The sequence below is a fragment of the Euprymna scolopes genome, chromosome 20 (genome assembly GCF_053919585.1).
Source record: "Euprymna scolopes isolate OS-2025 chromosome 20, ASM5391958v1, whole genome shotgun sequence".
Lineage (NCBI taxonomy): Eukaryota > Metazoa > Mollusca > Cephalopoda > Sepiida > Sepiolidae > Euprymna > Euprymna scolopes.
Window position 1 is genome coordinate 85,474,383 of NC_136501.1, and position 24,586 is coordinate 85,498,968.

Sequence of the window (24,586 nt, forward strand, 5' to 3'; positions counted from 1 at the left end):
AACAATTAATACAAATTTTACTCGTTAAAACTGATTATAGACATAAAAAAAAAAAACAAATGAGAAGATAATCAAGTTTCCGAGTATGGGACTTATTTTACTATCAAATCCACTTCAAATCTGTTCGCTCTTTTTACAACTTGTTTCATTTTCATAGTCCAATGTCGCAGCAAGTTTGTGTTAATAAATTTAGTTTATCCATGTTCTTCTCGTCTTTCATAATATCAGACCATATAAATTTGTTGTTCATTTCTCATATTTATTGTCAGTGGCCCCAAACATTTTTTGTTAATTTCATTCCAAAACAGTGGAAAATCCGCCATTTCTTTTCTTGGCTCTTCCATTTGCATATTATTGTCTGCTATCATCTGGGAAGGCAAACATTTGCTACCTGGCCATTTTGCCTGTTTTTATACATAGGCATCACCACTTATCAAGGCCCAGAGACCACTCGAGGATAAAGGTTTGCTGTCAATTGCCCTTTTCCAGCAATCCTCACTCTTTTCTTTCCTTCACAGTAAATTTTTTTTTCTTTCACATGCATGCAGCATAATGAATCTTTCTACCTTTACAGTATTGTTTCACGCACGCATGTTGACAAACGTGTCTAAACGTCTGCCTGCCTTTGCTTTCCCTCTTAAAAGTCTCTCCCTTTTCTTCTCTCCATTTGTTTTCACACAGACGATAAGTAAAATAAAAATAAAAGAAAAAAAAATAAAAGAGAAAAGAAAGAAAAGAAAAAGAAAAAATCTCTTCATACATAAACCTTCACTAACAAAACTTAAAAAAAAAAAAAAAAAAAAAAAAAAAAAATACTGACGATTTTAAAATTAAAATATGTAATCCATTTACGTGATTACATAGCACTTCATAGAAAACTAAACATTTTCAGTGTTAGAGAAAACAGTCATAAGAGCATGTGGTACAATGGGGAAAGCAGTGGCTAGTTACTTTTAATACATCTAAAACCAAGCTCCTATCTTTACATCATCACCGCTCTGATCCCCATCTGGCATCAATTGAAATAAATGGTTCTTGTTATGGGGAGGCTCCAGGTTTTGACACGCTCCTGGGCTTGACCTTTACTCCTGATCTGAAATGGAATACGTACATCAAATCTGTTGCCAAGGTCGCTGGAAAAATGGTAGGATCCTTCTACTGCTCCAGTAGATATCTCACTGCTGATGCCATTCACTACCTATATAAAAGCTAAGTACATCCAAGGATGGAGTACTATTGTCACATCTGGGCAGGAGCTGCTAGAAGCAGCTTATTCTGCTTTGACAGAGTTCAAAATAGACTTCGTAGCTTAGTGGGAGGTGCCCTTTTCTCTTTCCTGCAACCCCTTTCACACAGAAGAGACATTATGAGCTTGTCTCTGCTTTATTATTTTTACTAGCGAGGGGTACCCGGCATTGCCTGGGTGTTTGGGGGGGGGGGTTAAAAAAAAAAAAAAAAAAAATTAGTATGAGGATCGAACCCGAACCATTGAGGCAAAGTTGTAAATTAAAGTGTGAAAAAAAAAAAAAAAAAACGTACGATGTTAACCAGTGCCCCACCGCGAGATGCTAACGGAAACACGTTTGAATTTATTTAATTAGTTGGATTTAGCAGGTGCCCGTTTTAATGAGGTCAGGTCTGACTGCGGGATAGTATTTATTTACTGCTGAACGCTTTTTTTTTCCCGCCCCCAAGATGTAGGAAAAAGACTAAGCCACATGTGGCGAGCGACAAATATTGAATATTTATCTTTCCGAAATCGAGCAAATTAAATAGACAGGCAAGCTTCGTTGTTAAGTGTGAGATATTACGATTTGTATGTGATATAAAAAGTTTTAAAAAGTTGTGAACCGACCGACCGCTTCTGAAAGAAGCCTTTTGTAGACACACAGAAAAAGCGAACACATATATACATACATTTTCACTTTTCTATTTATAGATGGCAAGTGCTCGTCTGAGCTTCAATCTATCCCCCCCCCAACTTTCACAAAAAACACTTGTCTAGCCAAAACCACTATCATTAATTTCCCCACTCTTTATCTGTGGCTAAACTGCACGCCTGCAGAACTCTTTCATTTGCCTGCTTTCCAGCTGCAGCTGACTACAATTTGATTGTCTTCAAGTCCAATGTAAACAAGTTCTTGATGAACCATCCCCCTAAGTAATCCTATTTACAAAATTTCCACTACGGGATTACTACGCCATAATCCCATTAACTACTGTACACCCATTAACCTTTATTCTCCAGTGGCCTCCAAGCCTTGATAAGTGGTGACTCCTTATGGAGAAAAAAAATAAAGAAAGATAGAGAGGAAGAAGAAAAGAGAAAAGATAAAGTGAAAGAGAAAGAGGACGAAAAACTATCGTCTAATCAAATAGCAATGAAAAAATAAAGAAAAAATAGGAGGGAAGGTGCTTAAGTTTTTTTTAAGTGGATTTCAACAAAAGTGTAGAAATTTAATGAACAAACAATATTGTAATAAAGAAATCAAACTTTTAAAATCATGACTATGTTTGGTTTAATGTTTTATATGTTGGCATATGCTTGACATTTTTGGAAATTGGCTTTGAAATTAACCTCTCTTTAGTTACATCTTTATGCCCCTTTCATATCCATCTCTATCATCTTTTCCCATGTTTTCCTTGGCCATCTCCTGCCAACTCACCCAGATACCTCAATCATTTACAGTTCAAGTATATTCTGTGTAGAACAACAGTATACTCCCAACACATATGTAGTTAAAATGATGAAACAAATATCAAATTCCAGTTTGTAAATTTCCCCCCTCGTTTTATTAAGCTTGCATTTGGAAAACTTAGTCAATTCGAAGGAACTATATTGATCGTGGATGTTGTCACAGAGTAAAAGCAGCAGGAGGAAATCTCAGCAGCTATTGCCTCTGATAACATTCTGAGCTGACCCCTATTCATCCAAGGCAAGTTATATAGCAACAGTGTCAAATCAGAAGCATTAGCATTAATATGCTAGACCTTTATCCAGTTCCCTCTTAACTGTAATGACAGATTAAATGGATTTGCAATGTGAAATCAAATGCATTAGGTCAGAAGATTTGTTGAAAACATTACACTTACCAACCACAGAAGCTATCCTAACAAGGAATTGGTTACGCTGGTATGGTTGTGTGGAACATTCATCCACATGCAAAAACATGGAAGCCTTGAATTACAAGATTGGCTGGCCAAGGAAAATTTGGAAGCAAGTGAGTGGACAAAACTGAACAGAGTGGAGTTTGTTGATTTGTTGAACCATGACGATTGAAGAATGAGCTTCCAAAATATCAAAACAACGTCTTCCCTCGAGACAAGGGAAAAAGTGGCATTGAATGGAGAGAGAGAGAGAGAGAGAGAGAGAGAGAGAGAGAGAGAGAGAGAGAGAGAGAGAGAGATAATACATCTGTTAGGATAGCGATCAATTATAGAATTTTAACCATGCTCTTTTGTTTGCCCATACTAAATGTAATAGGTGAATAAAAAGATTCACTCAAAACATTTGGATCATCCGACTTCAGTTATCATTTCAAAAGAGCACCCATTATATCAATTCATCGGGAAATTGTTTTGGAGTATGGATTCATACCTTTCTTAAATGTGTGAATTAACAATGGATACCCTCTGTACAGGAAGTCTAATAACACTTGTCACCTCTGCAAATTGACTGCCAGCCAGTGTCACCTAGCTTTTGACACTCTAAATAAGCAATGCACAAAGGGGAGATAACTCAATTGACAACTTAATTATTAATATCATCTCAATTAACAAAGTATTGGGAAGCAAGGGTTACAAAATCTCTAATCACACATTTCCTAAACCAGCATTGCCAGAATTCAATAGCAAGAATGACAAGAAACAATGTTGAGATAAGCAAAAATCCCTCCTACTGAAAACGCATGCTATTCAGAAATCATCATGCAACATCAATCTGATGGGAACAAGTGGGTTATATAATTACAAAGCAGATATTTTAAGGAAACAATCTTTACTTTCAATTTTACTTAGTGCAATAAAGGATTACCCAAAGCAAATATATATAAAAACCATATCCTATTTATAGTACAAGGTGATACCCCACATGCCACTTATGAAATCATTAAAATTCACCATCCTTTCAATAATCCAACCAACTATGCCAGACTTGTCCACTTAGCTTCAATCATGAATTTCCAACAGTCTTTGATTATTTGTTGTTTAACAATAAGCATAGGTGGATAGGGTGTGAAAAACTGTCAATAACCGACACATTCCTCTCTTGACACTGTCCTGATTTGAGCTTTGATGTTGCTCTTCAGTTAAGGAACAGTTTGGCAAATGTTTATATAGATACTATCTTTGAGAACATCAGAGTTCTAAATCAGGAGGGAAGAGTATGGTTTTGTTAATGTGAAGCCCATTTAGGATCATAACTCTTACTCATGAGATAATCACCAAAGTATCCCCCCCTCCCACATATCACTAAATGGCTATAAAACAAAGACTATTTGATTGGTTGTTGGTTTTTTTTTTTTTACGGCATATCAACCCTTTTCGGCTTATTTAATGCCGAATCCAAAGATTTTGAAGAACAATTTTTAAATAGAATATATTTGTTTTTTCAAGTCGGTTTCTATTTAACCCATAGTTGGGACCCTAACAGGTACTACCACTCCGGGTCAGAGTGGAGCTGGGAGCAATGGCAATTAAAGGGTGGCTCCACACTCCCCAAAGCCCGCAAGCTGGGGCCTCACCATCAGATATAGTTTAAGGCCATATCCAGGACCAAAGACAATTTGACATTCATTATTGAAACTTTGTGGGCAAATCAGTTACAGACTTAAGTTTATTTGTGTCAAATATGGCTGGATTACAGAAACAGTAAATTTTATTAACGATATCATGGAGATCATCACCTGGCATAAAGCATTTAAAGAAATAAATACTTATTCATTGAAATTTCTTTAAAAATTCATTTTGGTCTTTGGATGCTTAGCAGAAAAGATCAAATCGAATATCATTAACAGGCAAATTCTATTTTGGATTTTTCTTTTTTAAAAAAGGAGAAGAAAGAATAAATGCTTGATTTTTGAATAAAATTAATATAAATTATATATAAGCATTTTATAACATGTTAAGACTTTTGGTAAAAATCTTGTAATAAATTCTAATTTTACTGTTATCTATCTATCTATCTCTCTCTCTCTCTCTCTATATATATATATATATATGCGAAAATGTATGTATGTATCTATGTATGCTTCTCCTCGATGTCCACAAAAGGCTTCTTTCAGAGAAGCGCTCGCTCGCTTCGCAACTTCTTAAAACTTTTTATATCATCTATAAAACGTAATATCTCACACTTAACCACGGAGCTTGCCTGTCTATTTAATTTTATTGACTTTCAAACGTTAATTATTCCACATTTCCCGCATCGGCACGCGTTACATTCGTTTTTCAGTATTAGCAAAAAGCGAAACTCGACCCTAATCACCGGCCCAGAGCCAGTGGTCTCTAGAGAGCTAAGTAACGTTTGTTCAATGTCGACTTCGTCATATCAGACGGTAGCTTTCATTTTGAGACGAGACACTTCCCCTAATAAACAGGGAGCTGGTTTTCCCTGAACTTAATTAAAAACAAACAAACCGATTTATTTATTTAAAAAACTGTCCCGCACAAAATCGTAACTGCTGAATAGCTATCGCCGTCACATCAATCAAAAACACGCACCTGTTTTTTTCCCCCACACTACTATTTTCCAACTGCGCGTCGTCAAGGCTTCGTTTTTTTTCACGGGCACCTGTCTTTTTTCACATTTATGCTTCGGGTTTTTTTCACACACACCTACAAACACTCGAGCAACGCCGGGTACCCCTCGCTAGTCTATATATATAAAAGCGAAAATGTATGTATATATGTACGCTTTTCCTCGATGTCCACAAAAGGCTTCTTTCAGAGAAGCGCTCGCTCGCTTCGCAACTTCTTAAAACTTTTTATATCATCTATAAATTGTAATATCTCACACTTAGCCACGGAGCTCACCTGTCTATTTAATTTTATTGACTTTCAAAAATTAATTATTCCACATTTCCCGCATTGGCACGCGTTACAATCGGTTTTCGGTATAAAAAAAGCGAAACTCGACTAATCACAGGCCCAGAGCCAGTGAACGTTTGGTCAATGTCGACTTCGTCATATCAGACGAGGGAGCGGGTTTTGAAAAACAAACAAACCGATTTATTGACCTCATTAAAAACTGTCCCGCACAAAATTCTAACTGCTGAATACCTATCGCCGTCACGTCAATCAAAAACGCGCACCTGTTTTTTTTTTTTTTCACACTTTACTATTTTGCAACTGCGCGTCGTAAAGGCTTATTTTTTTTTTTTACGGGCACCTGTTTTTTTCACACACACACCTACAAACACCCGGGCAACGCCGGGTACTCCTCGCTAGTATATATATATAAAAGCGAAAATGTGTGTTAGTGTGTGTGTGTGTCTCGCAAAACCTTTCAACAGAAGCTATAGATTTTCACAAAATCGGTATCATTTTGAAGCTCGACATCTTGGACAACAAATATCGAAAACTTGGCCAAATTCATTCACCCTAAACTGGCTAGTTTTGTACAGGGAGGGAGGGGGGGTCCAAAACCTGTTCCTTCATGTCAACATGCGCAAAAAAATTTTGTTTAAATATTATAAAAACCAACCCACTTTCAACCATGCGTTTATAGCACAATGGATAAAGTGACAGCGTCATTATCTTAAGATTGCAGGTTCAATCTGAGGTATCAGATAATTTTTTTTTTTTTTTCGATTTTTAAACTTTTAATATTGAAACAGGGTTATTTATGCCGTTTTTTTTGTTCTTGTTTTTCCAAACATGTTCATTTTTTTTCTCTCTCCTTTTTTTGGTTTTTATTTTTCCGAGGTTTTATTTTTGTTTTTCCGATTTTTTTTTTTTTTTTTTTTTTTTTCCAAGAAGTTTAAACAGGAGTATTACTTCGCTTATTCTTTACTCCCCTACATACACACCTCCAAACACCTGGGCAATCCCGGATACCCCCACTAGTATATATACAAAAGCAAAAATGCGTGTGTGTGTGTGTGTGTGTGTGTGCATTTTTTCTGTATGTCCGGCAAAGGCTTTTTTCCGGCTGCTTCTCGGCTTGCTCGCTCAATCTTATAATTTTTTATATGCTACCGAGATGATAATATCTAACAGTTACGAAACGTCGTAAAAATCTTTCATTCAGCCACTTCTATCTTACAAAGTTCGCGCTTTGATTTCGTTTTCTCTGCTACTGCTATGGCGTGATATTTGACCTAGAAAACCACCTGGGGTTTTAAACACTTCTTTTTGAATCTTCTAAAGTCTCTGCCTTCGTGGCGTCATACTATGTTATCAGACTATTAACCTCAAGGCTTCGGGTTCGAGCCTACCTCCCTCCCAAAACTTTTTTCACTGTTTTTTTTTTTGTTAGTTTTTTTTTTAATATTTAAACAGGTTTATTACTTTTAGTTTCCATCGACCCCCCCCCCACAGTTTTAATACTGAAACAGGGTATTTATGCAATTTTTCACGTTTGCTAACATCGTTCGTTTGTCTCCCCCCCCATTATGTTTGCATTTTCTTTTTTAGTTTTTGTTTTTCCGATTTAAAAAATTTTTAACATCGTTTGTTTGCACCACGTTCATTTTTTTTGTTTTTGGTTTTTTAATAATATTTAAACAGGGTTATTACTTCGCTCATTCTTTTGTTTTGATTTACCCCACCCCCCCCAACACACCTCTAAACACCCGGGCAAGGCCGGCTACCTCCGCTAGTCTATAATATAAAGGGCAAAAATCTGTTTGTATGTATGTATGTATATCTGCCTAAAACTTTCCACAGAGGCGACGGATTTTCACAAGATTGGTATAGTTTTGAAGCTCGACCCTTCGAACAACAAATATAAATTGGCTAAAACCATTAATTCTTCACCCTCAACTGGGTACTTCACAGGGAGGGGTAGCAAAAATTATTCCTTCATGACAATTTAGCCAAACATGCATGCACAAAAAATGTTTTGAATTAGTTTAAATATATATATATATAAAAACAAAAAAAAACAAAAAAAAATGACCCAACTTCGCTCAAGTGATCATAGACCAGTCGTTAGAGTGGCAGCGTCGCTATCTTCAGATTGCATGTTCGAGCCGAGCTATCAGATATATTTTGTTTTTTTTTTCCTCGATTTTAAAGTTTTAATATTGAAACAGGGTTATTTATGCCGTTTTTCGTTTGTTTTTTTTATATTATTATTTTTCCATCACATTCGCTGTTTTTTTTTTTTGGTTTACGATTTTTTAAAGAACTTTTTCGGTTGCTTATTCTTTATCTTGCGCATCACGTTTGCTGTTTTTTTTTTTTTTTTCTGATTTAAAAAAAAAGTTATACTTAAACAGGATTATTATGTTCGCTTATTCTTTATTTTACATTCTGTTTTTATTTACCCCCACCCACCCACACGACTAACGCCGGATACCCCTGCTAGTAGAAAATAAAAGTAAAATCTAACATATCGGATTTTTTTTTTTTTTTTTTTTTTTTTTTTTTAATCCGGTCCAAATAACATTTAAGCCAACATATCAAACTATACTTCTGACTAGTCAGTTTTCAGTTATATTATTGTACCATATTATTGGCAATATAATAATATTCTTTGCTAGATTTAATTTTTAAAATTACAGTAGAGACCAGACAACTTAATATGAAACATTTTTAAACAATCACCTTACAATAAAATTCAGCAAGAGAGATAACTCATATTTTTAATTGAAAAATAGAAGTTACAACTAAAATTTGATTGTTTTTTGCGGTATAAGTTTAAAAATGTACAAATAAAAATAAAAATTGACATTACTGTATATTCTAGACAAATATAATGAACAATTTAGCATATTTTAACCATTAAAGTTAGTATCAGACATTAAAGAATTGGAGCTTGAGGTATTAAAAAGTGAGGAATCATGGAGAGTTGAAGGTTTAACATGCAACTTCACTACAATTGCTCCAATATAATAATGGTGTATAAAGTTAAAAACGTATTGAGGTGATTTTATACTTACACAGGGTTCTTTTCCTTCCGTTATGCTTTCATAATCGGACACTTCTACATCTGGAAAGAATACAATTCAATCAGAAGAGCAAAATAGAAAACACTAGGAGGGCTCTAGGCTTTGCCGGTCATAAAATATGCTAAATATATTTAAATTTACGAACATTTAGTATTTATTATTATCATAGAGCCAACTCTCTATTGATTATTATATTGTACCCAATATAGAGTAGTGGCTGCCCGGCATAGCCCGGCTGTACAATATATCTTAATTTATGCAGATTTCACATTATTATAGAATCAATACTCTAGGTTATTGTACCTAATATATAGTAGTTTCAAAAGTTAAAGAAAAACAAAAATTCTGTGGTGCCATCAGCTAGAATCAAAACCAAAACTTAGCGCTCCAGCTTTAGTCATTACTGTTTGAGCTGTTTTCAGATAGATAAGAAAACATTAATTTAACCAAATTAGATGTATAAATGCATATTTGTGCAGGTATAGAAGAACGTTTTAATTCGACTTACACCTACTAAATTTCATTTTTTCTTCAATTTTAACACCTTAACAGCTATTTTATTTATTTTAAATTGAATTTGTTCTACGGGTCCAAATTTTTTATATCAAGTTTCAAGTCTTTAGATCAAAAATTGACAGAAGAGTTTGACAGACAATGAGATATATATATGAGAATAATGGAAATACTATTCTGACAAAATAGAGAAACAAAAAGAACAAACAGAGTTATGTGTTCAACATTTCATCTTTATTTCAAGACTTCCTCAGGAGACAATCTCATTCATTCAGAGTAAGTTTCAAAATAAAGACGAAACGTTGATGAACACCTAAGTCAGTTTGTCTTTTTTTTTTGTTTCTCTCATATATATATATATATATATATATAAAACACACAAATAAATATTGCGAAATTCTTTTCAATTTTAACTGGTGACATTCTTTTGGTTGTTTCGATAAAATTTACAAACAAAATTAACCTTTTTTCTTTATAAATGTATACTTCATTCTCTTGATCATTTATTATTTTTTAATTAATTGTAAATATAAAAATATGTAAAGTGTATTTGAATAAAAAGTAAAATATTTACCTTCTGCAAGATGTTCATCTTCACTTTCCTATATTAAAAAAATAAAATTAAAAATCTGAAATGAATGATGATGAAAAAAATATTTTTCAAATAAATGAAAATAATTACATAAAAATACTTTGGCTTTTTGGTGTTTTATATTCTACAAATGAAAAAAAAAAATTGAATTTCAAGTAAAACAAGTACATGTCGCAAATAGTACCATATCCAAAAATTGGAGAAAAACAATTTTAAATCAAAAACTTTTTGATCAATAAATGGGGAATAAATTTTATCTGACATCAATAAATGGGGAATAAATTTTATCTGACATTTATGTCTTTTAGTAAGCGTAATACTGATTTCGTTTTTTAGACATTTCTTTATTAATAATTATTTTTCTACCTTATCGTTTTTTTTTTGTAATTTTTGGATATGTTACTATTTGAGACTTGACAATTATGTAGATATCATTTGTTTCACTTAAAGTCAATTTTTTTTCCGTTTGTATAATATGGAAATATTACTCTATAACATCAAGAGTGGTGGAGTGTCTCTGCCTTTGCCAAATACTCAACCACTCCTAATGTTATTAGAGACTGTTTTTAAATGTCCTGATAATGAGACATTGGCACGTATGTATAGCAATTAAATTCAACATAACTACATTTGAAGTAGCAGTTAATGAAAACAGGAGAAATCAGAAACCAAATAAATGTAAGTGAATTTTATTTTCAAATAAATGAAAACAATGATATAAATCCAAATATTTCAGCATTAACAAATACTTAAATAGTTTAGGATTTTAAATTAGAAATTAAAAATAATTTTTTTTAAAGTTAAACTTTCATATAAAAATGTTTAAGATATTCTGTAAAGTAATTGCTGTACTGGAATATCTTTAACCCCTTTTCCTTTTTTGGATTTTCCCTTCAATGATTACATCACATTTAATATACAATAAACCTTTCCTTTTTTTCACTAGAATAGAGTTGGTTATTCTTTTTATACCTGAATTATCACCTCGTTAATTTTTGCAATTTTTTTTTTTTTTTTTTACATAGGCGGCACCACTTATCAAGGCCGATAGGTCACTCAGGGATAAGGGTTAAAGAGTGTACAGTAGTCAAAAGGACAATATAGTAATCGATAGTAATGGAAGTTTGGTAAATTTGTTAACTTAAGTGGAACGGCTCATCAGAAATTTGTTCACGTTGGACAACCATATTATAGACAACAGGAGAACAGAAGACAATTCCACACGCGTGCAGTTCTAAGAAAGAAGCTTTGATCATGGAATCTATGTTTAGGTTTAGGCACAGATAAAGAGTGGGGGGAATTATTGATAGTGTTTTCAGCTAGACGAGTGTTTCTTGTGAAAGTTTGGTGAGGGGGGACCATAGATTGAAGCTCAGTCGAACACTTTCCATGAAAATAACGATAAAGCAGAGACAAACTCGCAACATCTCTTCTGTGAGATAGAGGTTGCAGCGAAGAGAAAAGGACATCTCCCACCAGGCCACAAAGTCTATTTTGAACCCTATCAAAGCAGGACAAGTTTTTTCTAGAAGCTCCTGCCCATATGTGGCAACAGTATTCCATCCTTGGTAGTATCTGGCTCTTATATAGATAGAGAATTGCATCAGCAGTGAGATATCTACTGGATTGATAGAAGGATCCCACCATTTTTCCAGCGGCCTTGGCAACAGATTTGATGTACGTGTTCCATTTCAGATCAGGAGTAAAGGTCAAGCCCAGAAGCCTGTCAAAACTTGAGGCCTCCCCAAGACGAGAGCCATTCATTTTAATTGATGCCAGAGGGGGACCAGAACGTTGATGGTGTAAACATAGAAGCTTGGTTTTAGATGCATTAAAAGTAACAAGCCACTCTTTCCCCCATTGTACAACGTGATCAAGATCAGAGGAGAGAGAATTGGAGAGAACTTGGTTGTTTACTGTCTTAGATGTGCTACCATAGATGGTAGTGTCGTCAGCAAAAATGTCTACGAATGATGTAAGGATGTGATTTGGAAGATCATTAATGTAGATCAGGAAAAGAGTTGGGCCCAGGATGGACCCCTGAGGGACTCCTCCATTAATACTGAGAGCTTCTGATTTTTGCCCATCAACCACTACTCTTATGAATCTATCAGAGAGAAATGATTTAATAATTAAGACATTTCCAGCTATACCATAGCTGGAGATCTTGTGAAGTAAACCTTTATGCCATACCCTATCAAAGGCCTTTGATATGTCAAGAGCAATTGCCCTAGAAAGGTTGCCTCTGTCGAGAGATTCACTAATCCTATGAAATATAAATGTAAGCACATCTGCTGTAGATCTAGCAGAACGGAAACCATATTGTGTGTCACTAAGAAGGTTATTTTTGCTGAGATGGCTGATTACTTCTCAATTTAACAAATTTTTTTTTGAACGATACGATAGTATCAATAAAACAGTAAAAGATTTGATATTAATTGACATTTTTTGCATTTCAAATATCAATACCACCATTTAAATAAAAGACAAAGCAACAAGATTAGAATTGCTAAAGGAATCCTTCCACTATTAACTGAGTAATTGTTTAATTAATCAAAAGGGGAAAATGATTTTGTGAAACCATGTGCACTCCTCAATTGACAATCACCAACTCCAACATTGTTTATCATGAATTTCTTTATCATCTTCTCGTTCTGCTGTTGTCATCTAACACACATTGGCGACTGAAGGGATGGGGTGCACTGGCTCATAAGTATAAAAATAAAATGATAGAAAAATAAAAAACACAAATCCAACATATCCATATACATCAGTTGAGCTCTGGTGCAGGAGATACTATGATGTAAAATGACTTTCTGAATGCTAAGGTCCACATCTACGTCTTCTACCAAGATTATGTTCGTCAGCTTATCTTGATTTACTCCGAATTACAACCTACCACTTGCAACTGTCCTCAACCATTGCAAAACTTATTGTCATTCCTAAAATTCACAATAAACTAACTTCAGGGTGGAACGATAAAATTCTCGTCCTAGGAAAGAAGACACAATTCCATTTCCGGTTAATGAAAACCGGCTTTTTTTTTTGCAGACCACCTACTAGTTGGCCAGTTGTGCACAAATCCCAAAAGCGATAGGAGCCTTCTATCAAAGGAGATGCGCAACTAATGCTCTCTACCGATCCAAGTTATAACAAGACAATTGCCAGCATCCTCAAAATGCATTGTTGGATTGCCCCAAATAACGGGGACGTGCCCAGAATGATGAAAACAAAGTTTCCGGACATGGTTATGGTCTCTGTTGTGGTTTCAAGTGAGGGCCACATATGCCATCTCACATCTTTGAAGTCTGCTTGAAAGTCAACACCAAAGTGTACCTGGATGTGCTGAAGAGTGTATGATCCCCTGGTGCAATCAGGTGGCCACCAGCAGACCTTGGGTGTGGCAGCAGGACTCTGCGTTGACCCACAAGTACAAAGAGACCCAGGCTTGGCTTCAGAAGAAGTGCTACAACTTTGTACTTTCTTTCTCTGCCCCCTCCCCTGACCTGAACCCACTGAATTATTTTGTTTGGTCATATGCCGAGAACATCACCAACATCACCTTCTACAAGACCAACAGTAGTCCCTTCTGATTACCATTTACCAGTTTTAAAATAAGCAAACAAACTGGACTGTTTTTCAGGATGTTTTTTTAATATTTACTTGGAAAATGTTTAAATAATGGTTTTATTTTTACTAAAATGTTATGATAAAAATATATTTTAAAAGTAGTTTCTATAAAAGATGGTCCTTATTTGAACTTGTTTTTTTTTTCAAATAGTATTTTGTGATAAAAATATTTTCTTTTTATTTTAAAATGTTTTTTACAAGTATTATTTTACAAAAACTAGTTTACATAAAAAATATTCTTTAAATTATTTTTTTTTCAAATAGTAAAATGAAAAGATCTTTCAGTAATATTTTTTCATTTTATTTTTTGGAATGCTTTATGATGAGGCTTCATAATTTGTGTATTCATGCTTTTGTGAACTGTTATCCTCATCTTCATAGTTGTTGCGTTTAACCCAACTCATACCCTGACCCTCTTCAGGTGGTTAACTACAACAGGATAGGAATGCCAAGTCTTGCAACTGTATCCCCAGTAATTACTGCCTTTCATAGTTGTTGTTTTACTATGTTTTTGGACAACTAATCCTCTGCAGAATTGTGGATTTTGAAACAAACGCATTTCAGGTAAAAACATGACATACTTATGTGTCGTGGAAATTCGTATAAATTCCAAGAAAATGATCGAGGAGAAAAATAATTGAAGTAAAAATAAAATTTATCGAATGATAGAGTTTTATTGTAAGTATTAAAGTTGGAAAGACCTTAAAATCTCATTTATGAGAAACTGACTCATCTCCCTTGCTTTCTTTGAAATCCGTCATTGAAAAAATGAAAATTCTCCAACCATGGGTCGCTACAATATTTTCCAAAAAAATAGATGTAGCACATTTACTGGATTATTTTTCGTAATTTTTGGAATTTATACTAATTTCAAAAGGGCATGTAATATGAAAAAGTGCTTTTACCCGAAATGCCTTGGTTTCAAAATTCACTATTCTGCACAAGTCTTTCAATTTAAACATGTGATATCTCATAGATTATTCTGATAAAATTTCGATATAAAATTAAAAAAAATTTTTTTCTCTTTATAAAAGATATTCTTTTGTAGCATTAATACATTTTTTCAGGAGAAATAAGAACGATTGTGTATCTCAAATTTATTTTGTGTCTATAAATTAAAACAGTTTTCTCTTAAAGAAAAAAAAGGATGTTCGTTAACATGGTAGGCTTCAAAAAGGATTTTAAGTTGTCTTTCATAAAAAAATTGAAAATTTTTAATGAATGAAACAAAGAAATTCAACTAAAATAAAAAATAAAAAACTCAAAGCTTACATTTTTATACAGGAATATTTGTTTAAAACAATATATTAAATATATTATATATTAATATTATATTAAACTCAAATCAAGATGCGCTTCTTCAAGATTACATACTGGCAAAAGAGAACATCCTGAAGGTGTAATAAAAAAAAAAAAGTCATCAACAGACAGACTATTTTGTTGCATCACAGTTCTTTCATGCAGCTAGACCAGTAACTGCCTGAAGCTGGGATTGAAACTCGATCACCTAGATGATAGTCAGCATTTCTACCTCCCCACAATATTTTGGCTGCTGCTCAGTAAGGCGAAATTACAATGCTCAATATTGTCCAAATGCTATAAGCTCCATTTGTTTATACAAAGAGCATTGCATTTTATGGAAGTGGCAGTTTGTTATTTCACTCACCAATATGCTCAACCCAGAAAAGGGAAGATTTTAAATCATCCACTGATTGCTTTGCTGTATCACAGCTCTTCAGTGTGGCTAGATCAGCAACTGCTTCAAGCATGTGCGTGTGCGTGTGCGTGTGTGTGTGTGTGTGTGTGAGAGAAACGACACTAACCCTACTTGGGTTTAACCGGCTTCCTCCAAAGGAGGAAGTTTCATTGGAGTATGAAATTCACAAGCGGCCCCCAATCGCATGTATATCCCCGTTAGGGAAGATGACGTTAGGTACTTGCAACTCTTGCAGAGAGGTGTCGACGTCCTCTTATACACAGCGCCTAAGATTCCTAAATTGGTCACCTATTTTAGTAATGACTAGGCTAAATGTTGCTTAACTTCGGTGATCTGGCGAAAACCAGCGTGTCAATGTAATTACGCTGTCTATAACACACACACACACACACACACACACACACACACACACACACACACACACACACACACACAAGACTCTTGGTAAAAAAATGACCCCCTCATCCGAACCGAGAAAACGATTTTGAAAACAACATTTAAAACATCCTTTACATTTCGTTTGTTAATAAAGGAAAAAAGCTAACTAAATTACTTCTATTTTTTTTTTTTAACATTCAAAAAGATGTTAATTTCTTGACCATTTTGAAAATGAAGACGAAAACAGTGTATGAAACCCTTAAACTTTGCTGTTAAAAAAAAAACAAAAAAAAAAAAACAGGGTAGCTAATCTACTTCTGTACATTGACTCATAAACTCTAAAATCCAATGTGGCACTGATGGGGTAGAACAGGTAGTGTATAGAGCTTTACTGTTGGGAATCAAATTCTTAAAAGGGCCACTAAGGATAGATCAACGTTATTAAAACCAGACACTAATTAACCAGTTTTCAATATAAAGAAAGAAATTAATCAAGCCTAAAAATACTTACATAGAGTTCAGGGATGGGAGCATGAGTATATTTGTTTCCTAAATCTTCCCAGGCAACACCAAGACATGAGTACTGCTAGTTGTCACTAAGGTAGAAATGATTATTTTCAATGGCCTTTGCGCAGATGGTGGAGTCGACATTTGTATATAGATGGAATTTTGATGCGATGCCAATTTCAAGTGATGCTAAGATTTGGAAGATTCCAGATATATTTACTACAGCAGAAGCAGATAGAAAAATCTGACTGCAAATCGCTGAGAGGAATGGCAGGAGGATTAGAAAATCTGTTCAGAAAATATGTTGTGTCAGTGCAGATTTTTTTTTTTTTTTTTTTTACGCACTTGGGATTTTTCAAATTTCGTTTTACAATAACTATTTCTTTGAATAATAATTTTAAAAAATAAAAAATATTCTTTAGATTTCTTTTATCTAAGAATTTAAAAAATGTTAGTCTATTTATCAAGAATTAAAAATGCATAAATTCAAAGTTAAAATGTATCTACAACCAAAGTTTTGATATTGCAAACACATTTTTAATGTTGAAAAGTTTTAAGCTTATATGAAGTGCTTTCAATAAGTTTCCAGACTTTTGTACAGGCATTTAAAATTGTCAGATTCTTGAAAATTCAGTAAGCTATTGCTATACATCTTATGATATGACTGACCAAGTTTTATGATTTCAGGTTCAAATGAATAGCTTCAGCAGGAATTAGAATATATCCTACTAAAGCCTGATTGTCACAGCTGGTGAATTTCAAAAATGCAATCTGGATGTGGATAACAATATGCAATAAAATTCTGTTTTAAACTTGGAAAAAAAAAAAAAGTCACATAACATATGGAATGCGTCAGACTGCTTTTGGGCCATCTTGCATGAATCGAGCATCAGTTTTTGAGTGGCATAAGAGATTCAAGGAAGGCAGAGTCTGTGAGGGATGATGACAGGTGTGGGAGGAGTAAGGAAAACACACAAGTTGATTGGCCAAATATAGAATTTCATGGATAAGGACTGTCATGTATCTTTAGAAACAATAAGTGCAGTTTGATGTCAGTGTGGGAACTGTACACATAATTATTTGCGAGGAATTAAAGATGTGGAAGATTTGCGCCAAGTTTGTCCCAAGAGTGCTCTATCCTTGTCACAAACTATTTGACCAAGATGGCATCAAGACAGTTCCTTGTCCTCCCTAAAGTCCAAACCTTGCTCCCTGTGACTTTTAATTATTCCCTAAACTCAAGGAAAACCTTAGAGAATGTCATTATGCGACAATTGAGGAGATGAAAGAGGCTGTGATGAGGGTTGTTGACACGCTCACACGAGAACTTCTATGGGGCCTTCCAAAAGTCATTGGAATGGTACACCAAGTGCATTGCAGTCGGAGGAGATTACTTCAAAGGGGACAATAGTTTCATGTGCGTATTATCAATAAAAGTGCTATGCGAAAAAAATATGGAAACTTATTTAAGGCACCCCGTAGCTAAAATGGATAAAAAACAATTTACAGCAATTTCAGAAAACATACAAGTTTAAATCTTTTTTAAAATGTTTTTTGCCCATCAAATTGTTTTTGGTAGTTTTTAGATGATTCCAGTTACAAGTTCTTTTTTATTGATTTACAATTAAAAGAAAATCAGCTTGATCTCCAATATGCTATGTACTAAGAATATTCAGCTGTTGAATTGACAATTATTTAGAGGAATTAACACAGTATATGAATGAATTATATTTATCAAACATCAGAAGGATTTAAAATTCTGTACAACAGTGTCTTTGAAGCATGTGGCTATACAACAGCTTCCTATAGTCCTTTGCATTATCATTGTAAGAGCTTTCAAACTGCATTGGTTGAGCAGTGGAGTGGAGAGGAGTATCCTATAATCCCCCTTCTCACCATACACAGATGGATTGATTGGCTCTGTAGATCCATTAGGCCATGACAATTTTATGATTGCCCAAAACACTATTCTCAGATGATTGACCATCTTACACTAGACCCACAATGCTTCTGGTCCAAGGGTAGGGCTTCAGAAGCCAGGAAATTCCTACATAGGTAGGAGTAATTCTCTAGCCCTATGATTCACAGCTGTAGTCTTATCTCTTCCTGAAATATTGTGACTATTCTGGAAGATTTTCTTGGGGCTTGGGGGTGGTGTCACTGGTAGTCAGAGTCGATGTCAGTAAGGAGATACAGGCTGTTCAAGCTGGTAGGCTTCAGGCAACCAGTAATCAGGCGGTGAATGAAGCTGGATCTAATTTATTGGCATAGGTTGATCTCTCCCAAACAGGACACGTATACTCTTCATTCGGAAAGCACACAGTCAAGGCTGTGCATCTTAGCGTGCTTTCTATGGCTTCCCATTTGGGGTTGATCAGTTTTGTAACATTTTTAATTTAGTTCTTAAATACGCCTCCAGATACCAACCTGAAAATTTCTACGTCCTAATGCGGTACATACAGCACCTAGCATTCTCAAATAGTTTCCTATGTGGTACTAGCCAAGCTCATCGTTACTTAACTTTGGAGAACTGGTGTTTCAATGTCATTATGCCATATATGTGAATACTAATAATAATCCAAATCGCACTTTAAAGTTGCTTTTTCTGGCACATTCGATATTAAAAATGGGGCAGAAATGAAATGCATTTTTAAACCTGACAGTTCCATCAGGGAAGAGAAACATTTTTCCATATGCTTGAATGAATTTCAAAAACGATCTTCTGTATCAAAATATAAAATTCCACTTGTAATATTTCATGTAATTTTTTTTTGGTAGTAAAATTGGATTTTGCTGTGTTTTATCTAATAGCTGCTTGCATTGGAATCATCTTTTATTTATCACAGGATGACATTACGTTTTTTGAAGCTTGCACTTTTTGTTATATATGCTTCCAATTGGTTTCACGTTTAATAGCACATAAGATACATTTAAAAAAGATTTCTATTAAACTTTAAGCTAAAAAATGCTGAAATTATTGTATAGAACTTGTCAAAAGTACATAGGATAATATAGAATTGTCAAGAAAACGAGCAGCATACAAGTCATCATATACATGTTGGCATGTGTATGGAGAGGGACATTTCAGGAAGCATAAGAGTTTCTAACGATGCAATGTCTCGGCAGCAAACAAACTGACCAATGCAATTGTGAAAAGTTTATGAAAATTATCGAAACCATTTTTTTTTTTTTTTAGGCATGTACATGCGTATTAGATGTATCGAGATTAAAAAGGTGGTGAATAATTTTGTGGGCATTTTAGTCAGTTGCTACACTTCAGAGCTTCAATAAATTCAAACTCAAAAAAGCAAAATACTTTTCCTTTATAACAGTTATAAAGATTTAAACTTCAAAACTTTGTTAGATAAAAATATATTTTTGTAAATTGTAAATCTCCATGTGCAAGTGAAATAAACCAGCAGGATTACTTAAAATTTGAACAGCCCTGAATAAAATGGCAGACTTAAAACATGCACAAAAAAATAAAGAAAAATAAAATAAAATGGCAGTGGCAGATTATTTTTTCGTAGTACCACCTTCATTTAAAGTAAGAAGGGTGTGGGGTTTTTTATGGGGAAAAGGTAAAGAAGCAATAATTTGACAATTTCGAAAAGAGATTTTGACATCATTCACGCTACTAATGTTATAAGCTCACATGACTCAACTATCAGCATGATTGGCTAAAATCTGATTTTTCAAATCAATTTAAATGAGAATAAAATTTAATTTTAAGTCAAATATAAAGTATGCCTTTCCGTAACCTTTGCTCTAACTCTTAAGTCCAAGTGACAATACTGTACATGTATGCAAAGTGTGATGATGTATGGAAATGAAACCTGGTCAGCGATGGCTTAGGATAGGTGTTGCATGGAAAGAAATATAAGAATGATACGATTGATGTGTAATAAACGTCCCAAGAATAAGCTTAGATCTGGAAAGTAATAAAGGATAAAGATGTGATCAGAGAGGAGTTTGAAAGTCTACTGCAAGTCAGCATCGAAAACAGATGTTAAATATAATTAAAATATGGAAATGAAAAGTAAGGGAGAACCAAACAATTTAAAAAAAAAAAACAACTGTTGCAAAAATCAGGGTGTGGAGCCAGAAGGTACAAGGTACAATTTAGACTTCTTATTTTAAACTCTTACATAATTCAAATGAATTTTTCTGTGATTAAAAAATTGGGTATGTTTTACTTTCCACAGTCCTTCAAAAAAGTGGTAAAAAAAATCAAATATATAATAAATAAATGTTACTAACTGCAAGATAAGTTACTCTTCTTTCTAACTGGGTAGGTTTTTAGTGTTTTTACTAAAATGTAAAATGTTTAATCGGCTCAAAATACAAGCAAGTTCAAAGGATATGCGACCACAATGTATTTGTTACGCAGCCATTTTTTCTTGTGGTCGCATCAAACATACCCCAAAAATTAATACTGAGATTCTTTCCCAAATCTCTTATTCTGCAACTTTGGTAAACAAATCAGACTATATTTTGAACTTTCATTGGCAGACCTGAATGGGACCCCCCCCCCCCCCCAAAAAAAACGGTTTCCAGAATAAACACTCAACCTCCCCATGTTAAGAACAGCTTTTGGAATAAACACCACCAACCTCATGTTAAGATCGGCTTTCGATTTTTTGCAGTTTTTTCAGTGGATTTTTATTGATTGGACACTAATATATGAGAGGGGGGATTTTCGTTCAGGTCCATCTTAATATTCTTTAAGGCAGAGGTGCCCCCCTCTCTCAAGGAGGAGGGTATGGAAGATTTAAATTTCAAATGAGTGCTTGAGATTTGAATCAAAATTTTTATTTTTTTATACTTATTTTTCAATATAGAATTTTTTTTCTTTTATAAATTATGATTACTTTTATTTTCATCATCATTATTATTAGTAATAGATTAAATACCATTTAAAGTGTTTTTTTTGTCAATGTGCTAAAGTATCAACTAAAAACTTAAAAAAAAAAAAAAAAAAAAAAAAAAAAAATGATTTTAGGGGTATTTGGCTTTGATTTGAACGAATATCACATTTAAAATCGTTACCGACAAATAGTTTTCATGATATCAATAAAGACCTTTATTTTCTAATTTTTTTCACTGGCGCAAAAACAAACATGGTCACCAGTGAAAACATTTTTTGTTGAGAACTTTAATTTTATTATTATTTGGGTTTGTATTACTGCAACAGATTCGAAAAAGTTGTCAAAAAAAAAAAAAAAAAAAAAAAAAAAATATATATATATATATAAATGTTATCAAAGGCAAGATAAGTTACTTTTTTACCTAACTGGATAATTTTCTAGTGTTTTAATTTAATGTAACATGTTTATTCAGCTCGAAAAACATACCGATGTATTATAAAATTTAAATTTGACACGGTAAGTTTGGGAAAAGGAGTTAAAAATAAAAAATATGCAAAATACTGTTAAAACACACCGAATATATGTCAGCCTATGTCACGTCACGGTAACATATATTGAGCGAATTTCTAACTGTATTTTGTCTAGTTTTTTTTATTTATAACTCCTTTTCCCAAACTTACCGTGTCAAAGAGAGAGAGTACTTTTAAATTTTCCAATACATCGGTAAACACTATGTTTTTCGAGCTGAATAAACATGTTACATTAAATAAAACACTAAAAACATATCCAGTTAGGTAGAAAAGTAACTTATCTTGTTTTTGATGTTATATATTTGTTTTTTTGACAACTTTTTCGAATCTATCTGTACAGTAATACAAACCCTATTTTTGTTTTTTTTGTGAATAAAACGAATTTCAATCTTATAAAACAATTAAAGTTAAATTGGTCAGTTGAAGTGTATTAATGGCACACGTGGTCCAGTTCACCGGAAGGGTCAACGGATTAAATCAAAAGCCAGGCTACTTGTTTATTTCGGTTGTGTACATTTTAAACATTCTCTTTTCAAAATATCTCAACTCAAAAGACGATAATTCGATGTGGAATGGATGCAATTAGATGCGCGCTGAAAAAGAAAAGATAAAATAAAAACACTTCATTAACCCAACCACTTCAGGTTTAGCGGTTGGGTTAATGAAGGGCATCAATTGTACCGAATTCACATCCGGTTTTGCAGAGTTCATAGACTTTTAGTTTCAAATAAATAAAGATAATAATGAATCTCTCTGTAAATTTAATTTTTATATTTGTTATTAACAATGTAATATTAAATCTAAAAGTCGTACAAAAATGACTTTTTTAAAAAATTTTTTGTTTATTGGAATGTTGAAAACGTACCCCCCCTCCCGTTTTTGGTAAATGTCTGCAACTTTACAAACTGAATAAAAGAATTTTTTTAACTCAATATTATTCTTTGTTTAGAAAATGAAAATACAAATACTTAAAATAAACATGGTTTAGAATTCTAAGAAAAAAATGGATGAATTCGAAGAAGTCACGTAGTTTTCAGAAACTTTTCGAAAAAAAAAAAAAAAGAAAAAGAAAAAAAGAATGAAAGTATAAATATAAGCGGTTAACTATACAGTCTTTATATACACACACACACAAGAAATTATAAGTATTTTAAGTTTAATGATCGGCTATGAGCAAATAAACCAGACATTTTAAAACGAAGTGCTTATTTATTGACAGGAAGTATGGTACTACAGGAACTTAACTAACATCAAATAATTACGGAACTTAAAATTCTTGTAGCATCTATTAAATATTTTTGTAACTCCTACAAATTTGAACCGAAACCTAAATATTAAGTTTATTTCACCAAAAGTCAGATTGGTCTGGTTCGAATTCTGTAGAAGCACCAATTTACTGCAAACACGCCACAAAATAGGTAAACCAAAATAAATTTTTGACTAATTTCCCAGCTGTATTTCATTAAAATAATTTGTCGCCAATAGTAACGTTTGCTAATACGCTTATAAATAAACAAGATAAATATTGTTCTTATTAACGTAGTTGAGCAATGAGCACTGTCATAGACTATTATATTTCTATTCGAATCTCGTTGCATCTAACCACATCGAAGAGTCGTAAAGATGAAACATTTAAGTGAATAGCTATATTTTATATACATTTAAAAATATTTTTTTTTTAATTATATTTATATTCATATATTTTTTTCCTACTTTTGTATTCTTAAGTAGCAGCAGGCAATCCTAACCAGATAGTGGTCATATAGTCGGGGGTCAATAGACATCATCACAGAAGACTTAGTAAAGATTTCAAACTTTTAAATAAGAAATTGTATTTCATTTTTAATAAAATCTTACAATTTAAAGTATACAAATATATGTCAAATTCATTATTCGACGACTTTTACATAAAGTAATCAAACAAAAAAAGTTTTAATACAACTTAAATCCCAACCATATACAAGTTAGGACTGAGTTGGAGTAGATTGGCAATGAAATAAAATAAATTGGAAAAAAAAAAAAATAAAAATAAATTCGAGAAAAGACTTATTGAAAGTAAATATACAAGTTAGATTTTAGAAAAATAATATTTTACAGTTTGTTATAAGTAAATCTATCGTAGATAAAATTAAAAAAAAAAAAATGTCTCTCTACTATTTTTATGTTGAATGATCGACCTTACACATAAGTATGTGTGTGAAACCAAGCAACAGGCGACTCGTTCAAAAGCAAAGGACAGTGAATAAATTAAGTAAATTAATGGATATAAAGATTTTACGTACACACTCCGATGGTCTTATGGGTACTTGGTTGTTTTTAACATCCTCAGATACTTCTTCGCCGCTCTCCTCCTCCTCCGACAGCCTCCTTCGTCGACGTCTTTCCGCCATTTTAGCTGACGATTTTCACCCAAATCACGAACCGAGATTAAAATCACGCGAGATTTTAGATTCGACAATTACCTTTAAAACGCGCGACCCCTCCTCCCTTCTCATAAATTCTTATTTAATTGAGCATTTCATACTAGTCCAAAGAAAAACATTGGCATTTCCATTTACTTTATAGAATCGTTAAATTTGTGATCACATTTTTCAAATAATTTGCAAATTGGACGAACCGACTTTTAACCGTCTTTTGGATTATACATTGACCTCTTTTTTTCATTCTTACTTTTCGCATTACTATATAGTTTGTTTTTACTTTTTTTTCACATTAAGCAAGACATATTGTCTCTTGAAACG

General features: G+C 33.3%; 1 protein-coding gene across 4 annotated transcripts in view; it reads right to left on the minus strand.

Annotated features, from left to right (window-relative positions):
* The window catches only part of LOC145241515 (uncharacterized), a 62,787-nt gene extending 38,508 nt beyond the window's left edge, over positions 1 to 24,279 (minus strand). For all 4 annotated transcript variants that reach the window (XM_080104560.1, XM_080104558.1, XM_080104559.1 and 1 more), the window contains exons 1-3: positions 24,128 to 24,279; positions 10,198 to 10,225; positions 9,102 to 9,151 (exon numbers count right to left, since the gene is read on the minus strand). In XM_080104560.1, coding sequence (XP_079960686.1) covers positions 9,102 to 9,151; positions 10,198 to 10,225; positions 24,128 to 24,235 — 186 coding nt within the window. In that variant the 5' untranslated portion in view covers positions 24,236 to 24,279. The remainder of the gene's footprint in view (positions 1 to 9,101; positions 9,152 to 10,197; positions 10,226 to 24,127) is intronic.
* Positions 24,280 to 24,586: the final 307 nt, after the last annotated feature.